A 17117-nucleotide genomic window follows, 5' to 3' on the forward strand; every position below is an offset into this window, starting at 1 on the left:
AGCTGTCCATTCATATCACAACTCGCAGGAACATGAATTCCAGTGTTAAGGTTACGATTATTGCTTTCAAAATACGTAAATGACAATTATTTATTATGTGGAGTTATCTATAAAGAAAGCTTTCATGCATCTTGAAAGTGATTATTCTTGACATATTGCTGTTATTTTTAGTTTGAATGGCATTGCCCTGTTTGACAATAATTCTGATAAGCTTTGAGATGGACTTTTACCATGAGAGTATTAAGGGGGTCATGAACTAAGAAATAAAAATTACATTGATCTTTTGACATACAAGAGGCCATTGTATACTATAAAAACAGCTTGTAAGTTTCAGAAACTTTCTTGTTCGTCTAAAACCGGCATATATTTAACCCAGTCTGCCAAGACCACTGTGGAACGTGTTACTTTATGATGTAATAGTGTGGCTAAATTCCACCTCCGCAGATGATCAATGCCTGCTTCTACGGCACTGCCCGTTAAGCCCTGCCCACCGATTCAAGCATGTAGTGTAAAAAACGAGTCAGACAAAAGGTCTATGCAGAAATCAAACGATAAGGATTAGATGGACGAAACGAGCTGTATCAAGGTGGCTTGTCAAAGTAAACCGCAAGCTGGTAACCCATCAGCTTTTGGTCAACTCACAGCATGGGCAATGGCAGAAAAAACTGGTGGAACAGCATTTCTGATTAAACAATTTAATGGGATATTACCCTTGGGAGTTATGGAGAAAAATGATGGATTCACCCATTTCTGGATTTTCTCAAAGCTTGCAGCACTTCCACTGCCAACTTCCTAAGAGGCACCATGGGGTGCCATACATGTGTTCAGTAATAAGCAATATACATTAAAACATTAAAAGGTATTAACATTAACAATAGTATTTTGTTGGTAGTTACTTGATCTTTGTGGAATTTCCTGAAAGGCTCCATGATGGTGGCAGTCTGAAAATACATAAAATGACTGTAAATATTTATTAATCCCACATCCTCACCTCAGTCTTACGAGAGCTGGACATGGAGGAGCTTGAGATGCTGCTGATATGGCTGGTGCTTTGAGAAGACACACAAACTTTATCTTCATTGTCCAGTGCGATTGCTAAATATGCTCGAATATAGTTCTCCAGAGATCATGGACCCTGCCTTAGAGCTAACAAAATTCTTGCCATGTCCATACATGGCCAGTTTTCCTCAGAAAAGCTGCTGGATCCTCATGTGGCCAACGAGATGTGAGATGTGCGGATACATATGCAAGCTTTTATTGAACAGAGACGTGGTCATAACAGACATGGTTTAAACACTGGCAAACAGGTATATAGAGGGCAAGACAAGGAATATTCCTAGGACAAGCATGGTTCTTCGATGAGCAAACAATATTCAGAGGGCTAAGCAAGAGGGGTAATCCAGTCTCCAGAGCAAAAGGGTCAAAACACGGCAAGGCAAGAAAAAGACTACACTATGAAAACAAGGAATTGAAACCAGACTATGAAAACTAGAAACTAACACAGAAAGGCTTATGCATTGCTACTAGAGAGAGATAAGAGCAGAATATTACTCAAGGAAGTCAAATGCTTATAAAGTGAGTCTGATTGATTGTGCTGTGCTGTGTATAACTGGTCTCAGGTGCATGTGCGATTGTTAACAGGTGACTTGTGATTGGTGCAATGGAGCATGGGAAATGTAGTCCAGGGTGTACTGTGTAGCGTGAGAGTGTTGTGGATGATGACCTCTGGTGGTGAATTAACAGACGTTCAATGACCGGATCATGACAGTGCTCATATGATGTGGTAAAGTAAATATATGAAAAATGAATTGTTGTTCTTACACGGCTGCCATATCAGGGGGAGTGATTCTGGTCAAGGACTTGATATGAGAATAGGTAAAGCTCGCAACATGCATGTTAGTCTCAATCTTCAAAGCACCAGCAAGACTGGAAATGAGAGCCTCAAACAACACAATACAAGCAACCATGCGCACTTCTGGGTGGAGAGCCCTGTCCAATACAAGCTGCAGGGCCACTGGCTGAACCTGGATCAGAAAACATGGTTAGTATATTTTTGGATGAAAATGTGCATAATAATGTTTTATTTATTTCTAAAATATCTGACTCTTACCAGTTTGGGCTTTTTCTTGGCAATGTTCCTCAGGGTCAAGATGGCATCAACCTGTATCCTAAGGGGCAGAGAAGTAGTTGCAGTTCTCAGTCCAGGTAGGAGCCTCAAGATGGGTTTATGGCTAGTAGGATGACCAGCATTGCCCAGAACATTAAGAGCCAAAGTGATTTCAGGAATGTCATTCTTGGAAATGGTCTGTTCAGCAATCTCATGGATGGGCTGAGGAGTTTGAGGCACATACAATTAGACAAATATTAAAGAATAAATAATTGGTAGAAATTTAAAGAGTACTTGATATGTAGGAACTCAGCAGGGCAAGCATACAGTGCTTGGCAATCATGGAACCAACTTCACGCAGTGCTGGGATTGTGGCGATTTTCTCATGCAAACCCAAACTCTATATGAGAACACGTGGAATGATAATTTAAGGCCAAGAGAATAATTTTGCAAATGTTTAGATGCACCCACAGCCATAAACTTGATGGAATTCAAATCAGCAGTGACCTTTGAAGAGCAACCACAAGAGCCTGAATAAACTCAGGAATGGAAAGTTCACCAGCCAGGAACTTCTCCTTGAATAATTTTACAATGACTGGTGTACCAATAGCAGGAAGAGCATCTAGGAGCCAGCGCCTACCAGAATAATTGTTTAAATATATATACATAATAAAAAAACTATATTCTTACTATCTTCCTATTAATGTACTGCTCACAAATTGTACCTGTAAAATGGTTTGTCCTAGAACTGAGCCCAGATAGCCTCTATGTTTTCTAAGCTGGATGAGAAGTTGGATGAGCTGAATAAACTTAAGGGGAGCATCACTATGGACCATGGCCACATTGTTTGCAACAAGGTGCTTTAAGACGTCAATAATCTAGAGAGAGTAGGAGCAACACTCAGTTGACGTCTTCAACATGGATCAAAGGCTTTAAAGATTTTAATTAATTAGTTATACCTGGGCTGGTGCATCGCTGATCTTCATTATGCTGGGTACACACCATAAGATACATCTTATACGATTTTCAAAATGTGATAGACCACAAACATGAGGATAAAAATCCTAGATTTAACCGTTTTGCTCATAAAGTGTTTGGTGTGCCATGATGTGACAAAGACAGCACACCACACACAAACAGATTTTAATTTTTTTGTCTCGACTGTGAACACAGGAAATCTCGCAAAATCTCGCGGGACTTCAGAATAAGCATGACGGACGATATGCAGGAAGAAATTAAAATGATAGTGTTTTTTTTACAGGACACGTTGTATAAACATTCGTGCTGTTGGCACAAATCAACAAGCTGATCCTCCATCTTGCCAAGCCAATGTCCTTTATGATTCTCTCCTGGCAGTGGCTCAGATCCTTAGACTTGGTGAAAGTAATATGGTTGGCCTTAGGAAAATCACTGATGTCATAGTGGGTCCTGCACACTCCCTGACCTCCAGCCTTGAAGGACAAGTAAAAATAAATACTTTTTTATTATTTATTGCAGATTGCAGAACTCAAAATAAATAAAAAAATGTACTAGAATCACTTTCTCACCTCTTGCATCTCACAGATGTTCTGGGTCTTCTTGAGGTTGAGCTGAAGGATGTTGAGGATACATCTGTGGAAGTTCATGACTGTAGGAGATTCCTGCAGGGGCAAATACTAAGACCAGATGGGAATCTGAAGCTGAGCAGCCAATGCTGAGGTGAACTTAGTGGCAGGAACAAATGGATGCTTGGGCCAAATGCCAGCAAACTCATGGAGCAAAGGATCTATGAGTTGTAAGGAAACATCTTCACTTTAATCATTGCATTGTTGCTTGAACATTTTTTGTTGTCGGGAAGGTGTTCTCTGTCACAGCACTGAGGAGAACCTTGCTGCTGAGTTTTATACCTGTTCTGACCAGGCCTTCATGAGGAAGACCGCCCAAGAGTAGAGCCTCATACTTGTACACATAGGTCTTATAGAGGGCAATCTCAGGAACATGAGTATTTCAGAGTATTTTCTGAATGCAATAGTTGTACATTATCAGGGGAAAAAATCAAGTAATATTGAGCCAAATATTATTTACCAACGTTGGTCTGTTGAATTGCTGGAGAAAAAAAATGAGATAAAGTGCTTTGTTCTAATGTACTTCCCTTATAAGAGAAATCTATAAAAAGCAAAGAGAAAGAGGAAGATCTTCACTTCAGAATTTTACTTACCCTCAAGGGCTAAGGTCAGGGCAAGCACAACAGCTCTCATGGCTGCTGGTTTGTAAAGAACTCATCAGAGCATCAGATCTTTTATTGAGGTATTATTTTTTATTATTAAATATCAATAGATGTCTTTAGATGTTTCAAAAAGTACATAAGATTAGGCTTTTTGTTTGTTAACTTATCTGAATATCAGTATCAATTAGGTTAGGTTAGGTTAGGTTAGGTTAGCCTGGCCTGTCATGTCATCCTCCAGGCCAATGTTCAATGCCAGTTTTGTATGTCTTCATATGCAAAAAAAAAATGTAAGGGAAAAGCTAACTTTAGTTCATTACATATAATTAAATGCAGTTTTTGCAGGTCTTGCACATATGTACAGTATATTACAGGATATATAATTTTTACACAGGAAGTAAAATTTTTGTGACTTGGTTCACAGGATTGTGTTGTAAAGAATACATACAATTACTTAAGACAAGAATGAAAACTTATGATTTTATAAATGTTGCAATTGCTGCTTTTATTTATTATCATAGCTTTAATATTTGATCAATTTTATTAAATCTGTTTTTATTTTTTATTTTTTTTTTACTTTTTATGTGTTGATACAGGTATGTATTATTTTCATACATTTCATACCCTGGACATAGTCAAGCCTTGTCAGTGATCACTCAAAACAGGAATCAGGAACTGTGTTTTATGTGTCATCATTTAGAAGGAAACTGTCTTTTATGTTCATTATTTCGTTTATTTTAGAAGTGGTGAAACTTATTCAGCATGAAACCATTTTTCTTAAATGTTAGCCACAACTTAGCTATCAAATTTAACTCAACAGTGGATTAATTTATTGGGAGAGACAATTAGAAATTGCTCTGTTATTTGGATGGTGCTCCACTGTCCTGTGGCTGGCACTAAGCAGTTCAGTTCTATTGATTAGCCCAGTCTCTTTTACACTGATGGTAATATTGCATTGGGGATAGACTTTGCTCTGCTTTCTTGTAGCTTCAAAGTACTCTCAAACACACAATGTTGACAGATTTTGCATAAGATTATCAGTTTTAGGTTAGGTTACCCTGGCTAATCATCAAAACTGGTTAAAGTCAATATTAAAGTAAGGACAATATAGCATTCACATTTTAAAATGTAAATGTGATGAGTGTGGGACGGGGGCTGAGAGCCGTGAGAGCGGAGCAAGGCCGGTGGAACCGAGGGTTCAGTAGAAGTACATTGAAAAGTAATGTTACCACCTTTCCCTTTGATTATTCTTTTTTTTTTCCTTGGGGAACCATTTGTGTGAATCCCAATGCAATGGACAATGTACATTCAAGATAGCATTGCATTGGATTTAGGGTATATTGCTATACTGCAAAGATTTTAGCCTTCTATCAAAACTTATTTGACCATAAAAGTAATATTAAATTCCTCAGAGGCCATTTTTATGTGCATTGATATTCAGGATGGTGGCAATATCAAACTTGCTTTTGGACCAATATGTAGATTGATTGATTACACGGATAAATGAAATGGTCATACAAGAGAAACTGCAGATGATACTAATTCTGAGACTTAGTCGATAATTCTAAAAACCATTTAGAGTAGTACTTACTTGTTTAGTTTAGTGCAGATGAATGTCTTAATATTCAGTTTAGGAGATGAATATCTAGTGTCAGTTAGTATTTCACGTTGTATTCCCCTTATGTTCTATTTTCATTACATAACATAGAAGAATTTGTCACTGAAAAACCCATTGCTATGTGCGCTTCCCTCAGTATCTATGGCAGAAGTAGACAACAGAAAGAAATCATGCACGAGTTGTTAAATAAAAAAGAAAAATAGTGAACAAACAAATTTTTAATGCTTGTTCAGATTTATTGAAATGAAGGCGTTCATTTACAGCTGCAAAAAAAAAAAAAAATGTGCTACTGAGACAAGAAGTAGGTTTAAGCACACTGTTCAATGCAGCGACAGGCCACATGAGCATCAGTAGTCTCTCTCAAGTCTACACTCTTCTCATAGATTCCATCAAACATGTTGAGGTTGGAGTCTGCATCACAATATAAATAAAAATAGAAGCAACTTTTATAAACCAATATTTAAATATTTTCCCATTCAGCCTATGTTACTAAGTTTGAATTTTAAGATATAAAATCTGCTTTCTAAAGCAAAACCATTTGAGAATTACTGGACTAGAGTCATATCAATCTGCAAACAAGTAATGAAGTCACTTACCAGTGGACATACAGTGGTATCCAGTAGGGACAGGAGTTGTTCTCATTGGTACACAGCCTGGCAGACAGCGCAACACAGGCTCAACGGAGTAACATTTAGATTCCTGTCCATTTAAAATCACCTGCTTCTCCAACTTCACAGATTCAAGTTTCATGTGGCATTCTGATAGAGGAAAGATATTCATTTTTAAAATGTCTTTAAAACAAATTACAACCCGAATTCCGGAAAAGTTGGGACGTTTTTTAAATTTTAATAAAATGAAAACTAAAAGACTTTCAAATCACATGAGCCAATATTTTATTCACAATAGAACATAGATAACATAGCAAATGTTTAAACTGAGAAGGTTTACAATTTTATGCACAAAATGAGCTCATTTCAATTTTGATTTCTGCTACAGGTCTCAAAATAGTTGGGACGGGGCATGTTTACCATGGTGTAGCATCTCCTTTTCTTTTCAAAACAGTTTGAAGACGTCTGGGCATTGAGGCTATGAGTTGCTGGAGTTTTGCTGTTGGAATTTGGTCCCATTCTTGCCTTATATAGATTTCCAGCTGCTGAAGAGTTCGTGGTCGTCTTTGACGTATTTTTCGTTTAATGATGCGCCAAATGTTCTCTATAGGTGAAAGATCTGGACTGCAGGCAGGCCAGGTTAGCACCCGGACTCTTCTACGACGAAGCCATGCTGTTGTTATAGCTGCAGTATGTGGTTTTGCATTGTCCTGCTGAAATAAACAAGGCCTTCCCTGAAATAGACGTTGTTTGGAGGGAAGCATATGTTGCTCTAAAACCTTTATATACCTTTCAGCATTCACAGAGCCTTCCAAAACATGCAAGCTGCCCATACCGTATGCACTTATGCACCCCCATACCATCAGAGATGCTGGCTTTTGAACTGAACGCTGATAACATGCTGGAAGGTCTCCCTCCTCTTTAGCCCGGAGGACACGGCGTCCGTGATTTCCAACAAGAATGTCAAATTTGGACTCGTCTGACCATAAAACACTATTCCACTTTGAAATAGTCCATTTTAAATGAGCCTTGGCCCACAGGACACGACGGCGCTTCTGGACCATGTTCACATATGGCTTCCTTTTTGCATGATAGAGCTTTAGTTGGCATCTGCTGATGGCACGGCGGATTGTGTTTACCGACAGTGGTTTCTGAAAGTATTCCTGGGCCCATTTAGTAATGTCATTGACACAATCATGCCGATGAGTGATGCAGTGTCGTCTGAGAGCCCGAAGACCACGGGCATCCAATAAAGGTCTCCGGCCTTGTCCCTTACGCACAGAGATTTCTCCAGTTTCTCTGAATCTTTTGATGATGTTATGCACTGTAGATGATGAGATTTGCAAAGCCTTTGCAATTTGACGTTGAGGAACATTGTTTTTAAAGTTTTCCACAATTTTTTTACGCAGTCTTTCACAGATTGGAGAGCCTCTGCCCATCTTTACTTCTGAGAGACTCTGCTTCTCTAAGACAAAGCTTTTATAGCTAATCATGTTACAGACCTGATATCAATTAACTTAATTAATCACTAGATGTTCTCCCAGCTGAATCTTTTCAAAACTGCTTGCTTTTTTAGCCATTTGTTGCCCCTGTGCCAACTTTTTTGAGACCTGTAGCAGGCATTAAATTTTAAATGAGCTAATTAAGTGGATAAAAGTGTAAAATTTCTCAGTTTAAACATTTGCAACGTTATCTATGTTCTATTGTGAATAACATATTGGCTCATGTGATTTGAAATTCCTTTAGTTTTCATTTTATTAAAATTTAAAAAATGTCCCAACTTTTCCGGAATTCGGGTTGTACATTTTCTGTAATACACAGTGTCCAACAAATCTTACGGCTGGCATCACGGCAGCTCTCAGCAGGAAGCACCCATGAGTGGGCAAAGCTGACTGAACTCTTGGTCAGGTCTCCTCTGGGTGTGGTGTACTCCTGTCTGATCTCTCCATCAGCCTTTCCACAGAGTCCACAAGTCTGTCCCTTCATCCAGTCTGCAACATAAACCTGAAACATCCAAGAAAAATAGATATTTTTGTGTTTTTAGAACCTTTAGCACAGTGTTTGTAACATCAAATTAAACTGTAAAACTGTTTACATTGTTATACACTAACACATTTAAAATATTGTACTTATATTATTTGCCAATATTTGGCAATTGTTTCAATGTTTGACTTACCATCCACAGGTCATGGGTATAATAGACCTCTTGAAGACCATGGCCTGGGGCATAGAGAGCGATACCTTGACGTTTCTGCTCAATTCGTATGGTACCTACATCAAAAATGCCTAATAAATGTACAGGAAAACACTCTAAGACTCCCTTCCCAAGGGAAAGACCAGCATCCCAATAAAAGTCATATGACAAGTCAAGTCTAAAGAAAAAAAAATTGCTGATGCAAGCAACAGACTTTTATACCAAAATAATGCAGAGAGAACTTCAACCTGTTGGGTGCTGATATGATATATTGTTGGTTGGTATGTCAATTCCATTCATTTTAACCTTCACTGCACTCTTCTGGTGGTATATATCAACATCGCTGTGTTGGAATAAAATATTGAATATTGCAGTGAAGTTCCTGTCTAAGAACGGAACTAGTAATATTAATGAGCTGGACTTACATGTCTGCCACCTTAATGTTTAGGTCTTCATGCTCAAACACATCATCCTTTTTTATCAGGACTATGAATTTGTGCTCCGAAGTGCAGTCTTGCACTAAGACTTGGTAACAGGAAAGGGGGATTTCATAGTTGTACTTCTTATAGTTGAATGTAGTCAAGGTTTTTCTGACCTTACTACATTTAGCTAAATAGTGAAACAAACAAAAATTTACCAAAAAAAAAAAAAAAAAAATATTAAATTCATGAAAATTGAAAGGCCAATTAACACATTTTACTAACCTGAACTAGTCTCTATATACAAGTTTCGGATTATGTTTGTGACATCATTTTCCGGATAGTCCTGGATAGCCTTAAATGACAAACTGATTGGAAGAACCAAGTTCGACACTGACAAGGTCATCTGCAAATTCACAAATCTTAGAAAGTGCTGTCAAAAAAAGGAGGAGGGGGCAGTAAACCAATTATTAGATTGTTGCTTACTGTTGGGGTCTTAATAATGATGTCCAGGGTCCTTTCAGTTGGGACAAGAATGATCAGTTCAATCTGCCTCTCAATGTTTTTTTCATCGCTAATAGCCAATCCAGTCATTTGAGCTGCACCAGGAATATATTCAGCCACACTTGAATAGGAAAGGAAAAGAAAATGTGTTGATATGTTGACATTTACAGTATGAAGTGGAACAATTGCGATGAAGAGTAACCAAACCTCTTGGCATAGGTGGTGATAATTGTGGGCACCTTCTCACACTTCACTTTGAGATGGGCCATGGGACTTGGACCTTGGTGACCTATCTCTGCGTCGATGGTAATTGCATACTGTTGGCACTCTGCACCCCAAGCAATCCTTGCCTAGATAGAGGCAACTTTTGAATGCTTTATCCTAACACAGGGATGTCTAATCCTGCTTGTCTAGAGTCACAATCCTGTAGAGTTTAGCTCCAATCCCAATTAAACACACCTGAGCCAGCTAGTCAAGGTCTTACTATAAATTTTCAGGCAAGTGTATTGGGGCAGGTTGGAGGTAAACTCTGCAGGCTATTGGCCCACCAAGACAAGAGATTGGACACCCCTGACATAGCAGAAAAAGATAACTAAAAGTTATTTCATCAGATTTCTTACATCTGCATGCTTGCTCAATAAGACACCATCAGCACACATTTTCCAATTGTTCTTCACTGCAATGGAGACCACGATGATCTGCACCCTTGAGGTGGGCATGTCCAGGTAAGCAGTGAGCTGGTACCCCAACAACTTACGATCAACTCTCACAACACGTGCAATGACAGCAACCACTGGAGGAACCGAGTCCCCAAGGAATCTAGACTGTAACCATGTAAAGACATTTAAAAATTAATCGATTAAAAAAATAGAATTAAAGGGATCTGCTAAAGGATCTGCTTATAGAAACTGTCATACCTGAATGGGCTTGAAACTTTGACTGCTTTGTCCACTGGAGAGGTCCTAGTGATCCATATAGTGATCCAGAAAAAAATAAATAGTTGTGAAAGTTAAACTTTTCTAAATATTGACTTGGGCAAATCATATTTTTATTTTTTTAATTTCTTGTTCCAAAGAGAGAAGCGCATATGCATCGCCAATGTCTAAAAGATATTTAGCAAGTTAAATATCTAGAAATATACATTAAATATTTGTCTGCAACCTTTAGTCCTTTAATGTGAAGTGTTTTGATTGAAATTAGGGAGGAGAGATGGTCGTGTAGTGTGAAAAACAGCATTCCAAAGACTTTGAAAGTTGTGTAGTGTGTGTGTTGCCTAATAAATAGAAAATCCTGGAATAAACTTTGTGGCAATAAAAATACTCACTTTGGACAGATGAGAGCTGGAAGATCGAACAGAACTGCTGGAGCTAAAGCTGTGGCTACTGGTGCTTTGTGAGTAAAATAATTTGTTATGGCTGAAAAAACTGGAGTTCTTGTTCCTCTGTTCACGCTCTAGGACTCTCCTCAGTTTCTGCAGGACAATCTTGACCTTGGGAGTCTTCGTGTCAGCAAAGCTGACTTCTTTAAGGAGCTTTTTAGCAGCTCTTGTGCCTAGCTGGACCTCTAGCTCTAGTCCCTCAACAGCAGGACCATCAGCTGTCAATAAATAGATTATAAGATAACATATTTTCAATAACAAACATAGTTCCAGTGAAATTCTGAAGATTTGACTTCAGACACTTGCCTCTAAATAAGTTAATATGTACTCCATGCTGCCCAATTATGTTATAAATGGTGGTGTTTTTGATGAAGGTGGCATCACAGGACATAACCTCCATGCATACATCAACTCCAATGTGAGGTACAGCAGAGCAAAGTGTTTTGTGAACTGGAACGCTAGTCCTCAGTTTAGGTTCCTCGGCCGGTGATATAACAGTTTTAATGGTTTCTGATGACTATGTAGGGATCAATAAAACAAATTAGAATGATAAAGAAATTCATGTTTCACATTATTAATTAGCCAAACAAATTTTTGATTATTTTACCAGATCTCCAGGTGATATAATTGAGGTATGTGCTTCTTGGGAATGTTTCAGAACTACTGTCTCTGGTACAATGGGTGTAATTCTCTCTGCATTGACCGCCTTGATGTTTCCAGCTGCTGCCAAAGTTTCAAAACTAATGTTTGACAAGAATCACAAAAAGGCACTTTATTAATGAGATAGACCATGGTGAAAAGATTGAGAATGAGTCTACGCAATATATTCTGACCGTGCTGTCAAAGCATGCACTGGAAGTACAACAGGAAAAGCCTTTATCTTGAAATTAGCCTTTGCGATGTCAAACTTTGCCTCCACTTTTAGTGGCAAAAATGTATGGATCTTTCCTTTTGCCATGGATGCAGCTTGAATAAAACCAGTATTCAGTCCCATTACAGCAAAAGTCTGTAAGGTGATGCTTGGTGAAACTTCAGCGGTTAACTTCACATCTGCCTTCATCAGATGAGAAACACTGATGGTTTCAGATAGAGGTGGTGTAATAATAGCCTGGACTGGACAGGATGGCAAATAAAAAAAATAAAAAAAAGTTTCACGATTAAAGTGCATTCTCTATTAAATATTGGGCATTTGTTTAAATGTCATTCCCTATTTCCAATTAATCTATAAATTGACTGCACTTTTGAGACTCTTACCCTTCAAATTACCAGCAGCCACTGCAGCAGCATACAAACTGTACTCCATGGGTACACCAGCCACTGATGGGAAGATGTGACGGACTTCAGCCACCAGTAGGGGCTTGGCATACTGGAAGGCAGTACCATTCTGTATTGCTTTAAGAGCTCCCCTTGCAAACTCAGGTATATTGCCTCCAGTAGTAAGCTGTAGAAAACATTTAATGGTTAGCTCCATTTTGAACATTCTCAAAAGTTTAGCAGGACAATGCAAATTACTTAGTATTTTTGTTCATATGAAGTGATATTACCAAAATATACCTGTGTTGCCTGTTCAAGAACTGCTTTGTTGACATTTGCAAAAGCAATCTCTTGTCCAAGAACTTTCACATAGATCGAGCCTAGGGGCTGCTTCTTTGACAGGGCTTTGAATGCTTTTAGCTGCAGCATGCCAGATAGACAACAAAAAATATTTAACTGTTAAGAAACACTCCTTAAATAACATTTATAATATGCCACACTTACAGCCTTAAGAACTTGTTTCATCCTGGTCAGCCTGCCCTCATGCAAGAATGCCGTTTTCAGGAGGGCCTCCTGAATTCCGTCAGATCTGATGCCAATCTAAAAGAAACTTCAGTGAGGTCGGGTAGGAATTTAAGAAATTAATAAAATAAAGGAGTACCCAATCTTTTCCTGTCTCTTATTTAATCACCTCAAAAACGTCAGCAGCAGCTCCAGCCAGGTAAGCACGTGCTTTAGTTACTACAGCTCTGGGCAGGATGGTGGCGGCATCATTGATAAAGAAAGCACTACTGGCAGCCCCTACCATAAGAGGAGCTAAATAACACAACTAATCAGTTAGTTTTTTAGAGGAAACCATCACCTGGCATGCAACACTTTTGGAGATCAACAGAACTGTCTTACCTTTATAACCATCCAAGAGAAAAGCTTTGCTGTAACAAAAGCTTAGTTTGTCCAGTTTTGGGCTTAATATCTTGGTGGCAACTCTGCTGGCCACGGCACTGAAAAAGACCAAGGTGGATTGTTGATGTTTAAGTTTTAAACATCAATATTTTGGAAAATATTCTGGCTTTTATTAGCGTAAACTCACATTAGATAAAACTCAGGTTGTGTGCTCCTTGTCAAGGCTTTAATGTGCGAGTACACAAGACTGGCCACCTGTAGATTTGGTTCTTTTTGTAGAGCACGTGCAAGAGTAATAACCAGACCCATGCTTGGCTTTGTCTCAGTAAGCACAATCCATGAGACCATGCGCAGCTCTGGATCGAGATCTTTGTTTACAAAGATCTGCAGAACTACATTCTGGACCTGAAATGCAAAATTAAATGCATATAGTAAAGCAGTGTTTTTTAACTAAAGTCCTTGGGACTTATTCACCAGAATGTTTTAGATGTCTCACTAATTAAAGCATTTGATTCAACTCGTCAGTTTGAAGGTTTCTTGAACAGAGAGACATCTAAACATTCTGGGAGTTGGGTCCTGGGGACTGGAGTTAAGAAACGAAAGTTGAAGTAACTCACAATCAATATGACAAAGCAAAGCATGACAAGCATGATTGGCTATGACTAACCATTTTGGGTTCCTTTTTAGCAATGGCCTTCAGGGCCAAAACTGCACCTACTTGAACTCTCATAGGAAACAGATTTATTTGGTTCCCAAACACTGGTAAAAACTTTGCGATGTATTTAATGCTAGCAGGTTGACCAGCATTTCCTAGTACTTTCAGAATCAAGGTCATCTCTGAAATGTCAGCCTTCGCAGTTGCCTCAATAACAATCTCATGGAAGGGCTGAAAAAAAGAGGAAGTTGTCCACACATAGTCAAGCAAAACAATTAGTGAATTATATTTTTTACCTTCAAAAGTTCCATGGGGCATTCAAGAGATCTACTGCAGTATCTGGCAATCATTGTCCCATAGCCAAGCATGGCAACCTTATGTAGAACAGGTGTTTCTTGAACTTTGTGACTCAAAGCCAGACCCTTTTTTGATTACAACATTTATAGAACAAGTTCAGACAATATCTGGCATGCTAAATAAGTGGTTTAAGCCTTGAGTCAACCATCACATATGAGTGTACGCACAGAGTAGATCTTAATGGTGTCTAAATTAGCAGTGACCATATGCACAGTGGCTAGAAGGATCTCAGTGAACTCAGGGATGGAAAGTTCGCCTGCCAAGAATGTCTTCTTGACAAATTTTAGAACAGCTAAGGTGCCAACTGCAGGAACAGCATCTAAGATCCATTTCCTTAGAGGAGTAAAAATGAGTGACAATTTGCAAAACAATGTTTTAGACTGTTAAAGTGAATATTTTGTACCTGAAATTTGGTTTGGTTTTAAATTGAAACCAGATTCCCTCAATAGCATCCAGACTTGCAAAACGCATAAGCTGGATGAGCTGAATAAATTTAAGTGGAACATCTTCATGGACCTCTTCCAGATTTTTGGTAGCCAGATGATTCAGAGCATCTACTACCTTAATGAATACCAGTAAAACAAAAAGAGGGAATTGAAATACTACTGTAATCTACAATAAAAACCTAACAATGCAGTCAGTATATTTAATGTATAACAATAAAAATAATATGAAATATGTCCTTACCTGAGCCTGTGGATTACTGATTCTCATTAGCTGAATTGGACTCCAAAGTGTCTCAGTGCTAAACTCATACTGTAAAGCTCCACGGGCTAAATATTCAGCACTGATTGGAATTATGGGAGATGCCATAATCTCCAGAAAGTCCAGGGTTTGTCTGAAATATTGAGTATATACTTGGGTTACCACGTCAAAAAATTAAAACAGATATATTTAATTCCAAATGAGTGCATGACCAAACGTCTTGCCTAGTTTCCATCTGGGTAGCATCTTGAATCTCATATAGAGTTGTAAACTGATGAATCTCTTGGACTGTTGCTTCATTAATCATAACACCAGTTGGAGTTGGCTTCATGATGTAGCTGTAGGTTGCAGCTCCAGAGAGACTTTTTACCCTCTGTTAAATTATATAGTATATTTGAGTTTTTTTAGGTTACAGACCCTCTGCAGTACCTTTATGAACCCCCAGTTGAAATCCCGGAATCTAAAGCATTGAGAAGAAAATATGACATGAATATTTTGACCTGACCTTTTGACATTCAGTGCACTTTTCAATGTAAGTCAAGCCAACATCCTTAATTATCCTCTCATTGCAAAGTGTAAGATCCCTAGACTTGGTTATGGTGGTGAGGTTGCTTCCTTCATCTTCACTGATCAGATATTGAGTCTTGCAAATGCCTTGAACTCCATCCTACATATCAGAATGAAGACTCAGGTTTAAAATCAAGATGCATATTTTGGATTAAAACTTCATTTCAGTCAGTCTCACCTCTTGAACCTCATAGATGTTCTGGGTCTTCTTGAGGTTGAGCTGAAAGATGTTCAGAATTCCCCTGTGCAGGTTGATAACATTAGTTGGGACCACAGAAGGTGCAAATAACTTTCCAACCATGCCATTGGTGTACTCAAACATAATAGGAATCTGAAGCTGAGCAGCCACTTCTGAGGAAATCTTAGTAGCAACAAACGCATCTGTGGGCCAGAAACCACTGTACTCTAACAGCTGAGGATTTGAGAGCTGAAACAAATAGGCAACAGGCTTTTCAATTATATCTCAGGTCAGTAACAGAACAATGGTTCATGTTGTCATTAAACTCTTCTGGCACCTTAAGCAGGAACGTATTCTCAGTTACAGCCCTGATGGAAACCTTGCTGTTGATTTTAATGCCAGCTCTTGCCAGACCTTCCTGGTGAAGACCACTGAAGAGCAAAGCCTCATATTTGTACACATAAGTCTGAGTGCCTGCCAACTCAGGGACTAAAAGTGCAAAATAGCATTTTAGATAACTCACATAATACAATCTTATTTTGTCAATGGTAAACACACTAGTAGAATAGGATTAACCACTATGCTTACCAAGATTCACATGCTGACTTGCTGAAATATCAGAGAAAGTTTTATGTTAATTTAATATAAAATTATGACATGCAAATTATGATATTTTTATCAAATGGTGACATTTTAAACAGTATTGCAGGCTACTTACCCACAAGGGCCATAGTCAAGGCCATGACAACAGTTCTCATGGTCAGCGGTTGTGCAAAAACACCATGTCTGTTTTAAAGTCAAGCTTTTGCTGGCCAAATACTGATCTCTAAATGTATGATTAACCAGTGGTTTAGCACAACCAACCAGTTGTGTTCCTACTCTTGCCAGCTTATTGGTCTAACATAAAAATACAGGGTAACCTGGACTTTAGTGCTTGACGCTGATATAAAAATGAGTCAGAGATCTGAATCAGAGGCATTACCCTGAAGGTGTTTCTGATAGTAATAATATTAATTTATTATTATTTATTTATTTTTATAGTTATTTTTATTTTATTGTTGCATGTCTACTTACCAAAAAAAAAAAATGAATGGACAACAATTATTGATTTGCACTGTAATTATTTTATTGCGATAAAAAAGAGTGATACATGATCATGAGAAAACCACAAAATCAGTTGCCAAGGGCAATAGTCAATTATAAAATTTAAACATACCAACTGCAATAACAATATTGTTATTTGAACATCACAGTGGCATAATGGACAGTATCTGTGTCTGTTGGATATTCATCGGTGGGGATTGAAGATGGGTGTTTTGTTTTAAAATGAATGCTGGAATAATGAACGTCTTGATTGTCGGCTACATCTGCTTTCTGTGTGAGGTCAGAGGATGCATTGTTATTATGCACCGAGTCATACTGATGGGGAAAGACAGTAAAAGAAAAGTCAGCATTTTTAAATAAATA

General features: G+C 38.3%; 1 protein-coding gene and 1 pseudogene across 1 annotated transcript; both read right to left on the reverse strand.

The window, feature by feature from the left end:
• Positions 1-1675: 1675 nt before the first annotated feature.
• LOC132131389 (vitellogenin-like) lies at positions 1676-4084 on the reverse strand (annotated as a pseudogene).
• Positions 4085-6143: 2059 nt separating this feature from the next.
• Positions 6144-16490, reverse strand: LOC132131951 (vitellogenin-like). Its single transcript, XM_059544145.1, has 32 exons — positions 16369-16490; positions 16239-16259; positions 15988-16139; positions 15651-15899; positions 15411-15572; positions 15130-15278; positions 14888-15038; positions 14604-14761; positions 14368-14533; positions 14140-14265; positions 13856-14074; positions 13376-13593; positions 13189-13286; positions 12977-13101; positions 12790-12885; positions 12586-12705; positions 12286-12472; positions 11865-12144; positions 11639-11771; positions 11338-11548; positions 10978-11249; positions 10571-10615; positions 10274-10477; positions 9861-10003; positions 9636-9774; positions 9435-9555; positions 9156-9339; positions 8979-9073; positions 8713-8807; positions 8375-8540; positions 6525-6686; positions 6144-6339 (listed from the first exon to the last, which is right to left on the reverse strand). The coding sequence occupies exons 1-32, from the start codon at positions 16406-16408 to the stop codon at positions 6236-6238; spliced, it is 4791 nt and encodes a 1596-aa protein (XP_059400128.1). The 5' UTR covers positions 16409-16490; the 3' UTR covers positions 6144-6235.
• Between the last annotated feature and the right edge of the window lie 627 nt (positions 16491-17117).

This window comes from Carassius carassius, chromosome 48 (assembly GCF_963082965.1).
Source record: "Carassius carassius chromosome 48, fCarCar2.1, whole genome shotgun sequence".
In the NCBI taxonomy this organism is placed as follows: domain Eukaryota; kingdom Metazoa; phylum Chordata; class Actinopteri; order Cypriniformes; family Cyprinidae; genus Carassius; species Carassius carassius.

What these genes read in the sequence shown, in the direction of transcription:
- LOC132131951 (XM_059544145.1), bottom strand. Translation starts at nt 16,408, where the DNA reads ATGAGAACTGTTGTCATGGCCTTGACTATGGCCCTTGTGG. An exon ending in CTGCTGCTGACGTTTTTGAG is followed by an intron (nt 12,886 to 12,976) that starts GTGATTAAATAA and finishes AGTTTCTTTTAG; the next exon opens with ATTGGCATCAGATCTGACGG. An exon ending in TTATATCACCTGGAGATCTG is followed by an intron (nt 11,549 to 11,638) that starts GTAAAATAATCA and finishes ATCCCTACATAG; the next exon opens with TCATCAGAAACCATTAAAAC.